Source organism: Miscanthus floridulus, chromosome 8 (assembly GCF_019320115.1).
Source record: "Miscanthus floridulus cultivar M001 chromosome 8, ASM1932011v1, whole genome shotgun sequence".
NCBI lineage: Eukaryota > Viridiplantae > Streptophyta > Magnoliopsida > Poales > Poaceae > Miscanthus > Miscanthus floridulus.
This window is the reverse complement of record NC_089587.1, coordinates 99,393,578-99,399,117: the sequence shown is the minus strand read 5'-3', so window position 1 is coordinate 99,399,117 and position 5,540 is coordinate 99,393,578. Positions and strand designations below refer to the sequence as shown.

The following is a 5,540-nucleotide window of genomic DNA, read 5'->3' as shown; positions in this document are numbered from 1 at the left end:
GAAGTTTTAAGATGTTATTGGACAAACCAAATAGACCTATAGAAAAGTTGAGTCTCGGCTGGCAATTTGTTTTGTTAACCAAGGACTGGATTTCAGGTGCACATGGATCGGACATGGGCACGCACAGGCACAGCACATCAGAGGAAGCTAGCGAGACCCCAGAAAACTGATGGATTGGACGGGAGCGGGAGCAGGAGCAGGATGGTGCCCACGGCCACGGCTACGCGATCGAGTCGAGCCCATCATCAGTGTCAGTGACCACATTTCACCAGTAGTATTTGGTTGGACGATTTAAAATTTAGCCCCACACCACGCCACAACAACACAACAGAAGGTGCTACTACGAGTGTAGGTGTACGTACATTGCATATACTGTAGTACGTCGTACAACTGCCGGTAACAGTGACAGGAGCAGTACAAGGTAGCTCAGCCTCAAATCCACTCATCCCTGCTGCTGCTCTTGATCGAGCTCGGTGGCGTGGTGTCGTTGAGATCCAGCCGAGCAGCTCATCGTCAGGGAGGCAGGGAACAGCATTTTAGCATCCAAAAAGCCAGCCATCCAAAAGCAAAGCAACGCAGCACGACGGAGCTATACGCTTCACTCGTCACTCCACTCGCATCGCCTCATCCATCCATCGTCTTCCTCCTCACGCAGTCACGCTTTCACCCAGGTCCGTCTTCGCGAACACGACTCCCCGTCCACCTTTCTCCTCTCTCCCTGTCGTCTTCGTCCGTCCGGATTCCGGACGCCTCGCTGGAGGGACGTGCGAGTTGGTGGTGGCTACGAGGACACGACACGAGGAGGAAGAGGGAGGGGGGAAGGGTCGAGCCGAGCCCCATGCCTCGTCAGCAACAGTGGCTGCCGGCTCATGTTACAGTCCCATCGCGTCGTGCACCGCTGGATCGTAAACGATCCTAAATTTTCAACTCTCACCAAATCAATCGACAGTAATAATTTAAGATCATATGCGATCGTTTTAACCTAAGCCCAACAGGATCAACATGCCGCTGCTCGGCTGCACTCTCCATTATTGCCTCTCCTCCACCATCTCCTTACTAATCCTAATCGCTCGTCTCGTCTCGTCACCGCTGCTTTGCTCTTGTGTTCGCATTGCCTTGACCCGCCTCTCCTGCCGCAGTGCTGCTCCTTCCTCCCCCCTCCGGAACTCTCCGGCCTGCTCCATTTAATTACTGATTGATATCCTCCCCCCATTCGCTTTCTTCCATTCTTCCATCCCATCCGTACCAGCCCAGCCGCCGGTGCTCAGGGGTTCCATGCCCAGCGCCGCGTGATCTGATCCGCGGCGGCGCGCCCATTGCCTCCCTCCGCGAATGGCTCCTCCAGCCGGGGCGGGGACGGAGGGGAGGCCGGCGCGGCGGCGCGGCGCGGGAACCGGCACGGGCACCAGCCCCGGACGCAACAAGGTGTGGGTCGAGCCGCCGGGCAAGAGCCACCACCAGACCCCGGCGCGGTCTTCGCCCCCGGCCCCATCCCCGGCGGCGGCGGCGGCGGCCAAGAGGGTGGCCGTGGTGTACTACCTCTGCCGCAACCGCCACCTGGAGCACCCGCACTTCATCGAGGTGCCGCTCGCCGCCCCGGAGGAAGGTCTCTACCTGCGAGGTCAGTCACTCACTCATCCCTCCCTCAATAAAGGCGCCGCCTTCCGGTTCCGGTTCGGTCCAAATTCGCCATAAACTCGCTTGGAGATGTGTACCAACAACTAGATAGCTGACGATGCGATTCGCGTTAATGGCGTTGCCGCTGCAGATGTGATTAACCGCCTCAACGTGCTGCGGGGGAAGGGCATGGCCTCCATGTATTCCTGGTCCTGCAAGAGGTACTCCTGCCGCACTTCACAATCCAATTCCAACCTTTATTTTTGTTTTTGTCTGCTGATCCCTCCTGTTGTAATTTGCATCGCATCGTCGCCAGGAGCTACAAGAACGGCTTCGTGTGGCACGACCTGTCCGACGACGATCTGGTGCTCCCCGCGCAGGGCAACGAGTACATCCTCAAGGGCTCCGAGCTCCTTGACCGCTCGCCGCCGCCAGGTATCTCCACAACTGATTCATTGATTGATTCTGCGTGTGTGGCCTGTGAATGTATTGTTTTCATCAGATCTTGGTCCAATTCGTGCTTGTGCTTTTCTTGTTTCAGGTCGGCAGCAGAATGGCGTCAGCAACCCAAAGGTGGAAGGCCTGAAGCACTGCAAGGAAGAGTCCCCTCAGTCGCGGGGCTCGCAGGAGGGATGCTCGTCGTCGTCGTCGCCGTCCGCCGCTGGCAAGGAGATCTCACCTCCGCCTGCCACTCCGCGGCCACAGCAGCAGGTGCAATCAGCAGCACTGCCGTCGTCGTCGGCTTCCACCAACCACGAGGATGAACTGTGCCGGACCGCGCAATCAGGCTCGTCCGGCAACCAGTCCCCTGAGCCTGCTGGGAGAAACGCTCCACTGTCAGAGGCAAGCTCCCCAGGACCTTCGGAGTACAGAGTCTGCAGACCCATCGGGGCTCAGGATGCGGCCACACAAACAGATGATAGCGAGAGGGATGTTGCTGAACACCATACTCGTGTGGTGGGGGTGTCCATGGATACAACGTCGGATGCTGAGATTCAGGAATGTCATCAGAGGAGCTCGATGCTGTCACCGAAGGTACCTGAGATCGTTCAGGAGTCACCGGCCGTGTGTTCCTCTGATGCTTCGCCTGGTGGCAGAGTTGAGACCTTGGAGTCCCTGATAAGAGCAGAAGCCAGCAGGAGAAGTAGCTTTAGGACGCTAGAGGAGGAACACATGCTTTGCCCGATGGGTGTGAAACTGAAGCCAGCCAATTTGCTAATGCAGATTATCACTTGTGGGTCTATATCTGTGAAAGAACACCGAGGCTTTGGGTTCATCCCATCGTACAGGCCTCGGTTTACACAGGTTGAGTTCCCTTCTCCAGTGTTCTCCACTCCTGTGGCATTGCGACACCTTGACCAAATCCCTTGTAATACAAGAACAGTTGGGTTGAGAGCTCCAGAGTCTGAATGTTTCAGTGGGAGCTTGGTTGAGACCAAGAAGCAGGACGAGTCTGGGAGAGGAATCAGCTCACTCAAACGCTCATCATCTTATGATGAGGATAGGTACAGTATACAATACTACCACAGATTATTTTGAGCTTCTAATCTTGGACTATGGTGCCAGTAAGAATGATGCGTGATTTTATCATGATAGTGTAGCGGCTCCTAGGGGTGTTCCCACACTGTTAATTTGCTTAATCCCTGGTGAGGAGGGTGGCTAGATTGCTTAGCATGTTTGCTTGGATGGTTTCAACTGGTTTGGGGAAAACAAGCTTGTTCACACCTAGTGTAGCCTATGACGCCTCATTATCTTCTGATCAGTAGTTACTGTATTTTTTGTCATTCCATATCTGAAGTCATATTCGTTAGTCACACTTAATGTTGGGTGCTAACTAGTTGCATACTTGCATTAATATTGGGTGCTAAAAGCTCAAGTCAATTTCTTATGTCTTCATTCTATGTTATGATATATCTTAGACTAGAGATATAGAAGATAAGAGACTCCAACAATAAGATGCTTGAAGAAAATTGGTTTAATTATTTTGCGCTGTTACTTTACGCGTCAAACTGAACATGGTATGTGCAATGTGTCACTAAATTCTGTCCAATCTAGAAGTTTGCAGACTATCACTTTATTCTTCAGTATTTTTTTTATGTTGCTCAAGCAATTCGATGTTTAAATATGGCTAGGACTTTGTTGGTAACACTGGGTGTACTGACTTTTGACCCAGTGCTTCCTTTGAACATTTTTCAGAGTTTATAGAGCAGCACATTCCAAAAGTGATACAGAAAGCTCTTGCGAGTCAGGTAGTTTCAGGTGTCTTCCCCAGACTATCAGAATCATATCATGTAAGCAATCGAGATCTGGAACAATACACTCCCCTGCCTCTGATGTGAGAAACAGCTCTAGTCAACAAGAATATAGCACTAGATCCTCGCCACTGGGTTCATCAAAGAGTGCAAGCAATAGGATGACTGATCCATCACTGGGTAAACTATCTTCTGCGAGAGTAGAGTCATTCCACGAGGACAAGGACAAGGACGTGATCAAGATCGAAGAAAGTTGAGTTGCCTCTCACTGTTCTCATATGTCCATCTACTGGTTTTGTTTCTGGATACTGACAAAATAGACTGTTTCTAAACTGCAGGCTTCCTTCTGGAGCTCGGGTTATAATCCAATCTGCGCCTTTGTGTGAAGAGAGTGATGACAGCAATGAATCACTGTAAGGGGCTGTGTTACATAAGTTTTTTTTTTATTTCATTTTGCTGAGAGCGACATTTGTTGGAATTTGGTGCGTGTGTGGCATAGCTTTTGGAGTAGGTTCAAAGGTATTGATTTTGTAAACTGTGTGAATGTGATAGTCAACATTTTCTTACACCTTGAAGAAGAGAATAGTTCATCTTGCTTAAAAAGGCCTGCTATTAAGCATGGGTTGTTTACCAACCTGATATATTATTTGCTGTTTTTCAAATATCAAGCAAACAGAAAACAAGTTATCCTTTTCAGAATGCAACCCAACCATAAAGCAAACTGAAAATGTTGCTATGCTAGGCAGTGCCGGACCATGCCACAATTAAATACATCACTGAATATCTGGATCGATTCTTCTTGTAAGGTTGTAACATGGCCAAATATCTATCCTTTCACGAGAGCTTGGTGAAACCTTGATAGTACTGCATACAGTATCACATTATTCCTGGGCCACTTGAAAGGACCTTTGATTGGGCAGTACATACAGATGCGGATCTGAGTGAAAAGTGGGAAATGTCTTTGCTTTTGTTCTTATGTGGGACACTTGGCCTGCTGTCGTTATTGACCTTGCTGCATTGAGCTGGAGTGAATCCCTAAAGGCAAATCATAATGCTGCTATTTGTTCTTATGTGGAGTCATTTTACTTGTAGTAATGCTGGATGGTGGCATGGTGGGTACTTGTCCTTTTCATTCACGGATAGGTGGTTGTTACTGACTGTCCTCTTTGTGGGGTTCTGGAGGGACTCTTATATAGACCGGATGGTAGCATGGTTACTTGTACCCCCCTTTGAACTGATTGGGCTATATCTCAGTGGATTTTTCCTTCTTTGAGAGGGATCGAATGGGAATGGCCCAGGTTCTGTTTGGGTGTAATGTATGCATGATGCATCTGTGGGCAATGGATCTGATCTGATAATGCTGCTATGCCATGGAGAGCCACGTGCCCTCCGGCAACGCCAGATGTACATGTACTTGTGGAACCGTGAAGGAGTAACACAAGCTGTGTTTGGCTCTGAATTATTTCATCCTCAGTGGCATGTTTCTGAACGTGAAATGATAGCTTGTGGCGCCACATGAGGCGACCTTGTGCTTGTTTAATTTCCGTCTTCTGATTCAGAGTATGTATGTACTCCTATGTATGTTGTGTGTTGCCGTCTGAAGCATAAGCACCAAGCGAGGGAAGAAACAGGCGGTGAGTATTCTTATGCCTGTGGTAGAGCGTGGTATCC

The 5,540-nt window shown here is 50.0% G+C and overlaps 1 protein-coding gene across 1 annotated transcript; it reads left to right on the top strand.

Moving 5' to 3' along the window:
- Positions 1-1,034: 1,034 nt before the first annotated feature.
- On the top strand, positions 1,035-4,472 carry LOC136473077 (protein SOSEKI 3-like). The gene is made up of 6 exons (XM_066470771.1): positions 1,035-1,621; positions 1,769-1,838; positions 1,934-2,052; positions 2,159-3,122; positions 3,814-4,122; positions 4,208-4,472. The coding sequence occupies exons 1-6, from the start codon at positions 1,333-1,335 to the stop codon at positions 4,284-4,286; spliced, it is 1,830 nt and encodes a 609-aa protein (XP_066326868.1). The 5' UTR covers positions 1,035-1,332; the 3' UTR covers positions 4,287-4,472.
- The last annotated feature ends 1,068 nt before the right edge of the window (positions 4,473-5,540 follow it).

Coding starts and splice junctions, on each gene's coding strand:
- LOC136473077 (XM_066470771.1), top strand. CDS start 1,333: ATGGCTCCTCCAGCCGGGGCGGGGACGGAGGGGAGGCCGGCGCGGCGG. Junction 1,839..1,933: donor TATTCCTGGTCCTGCAAGAG/GTACTCCTGCCG, acceptor CATCGTCGCCAG/GAGCTACAAGAACGGCTTCG. Junction 2,053..2,158: donor TGACCGCTCGCCGCCGCCAG/GTATCTCCACAA, acceptor TTCTTGTTTCAG/GTCGGCAGCAGAATGGCGTC.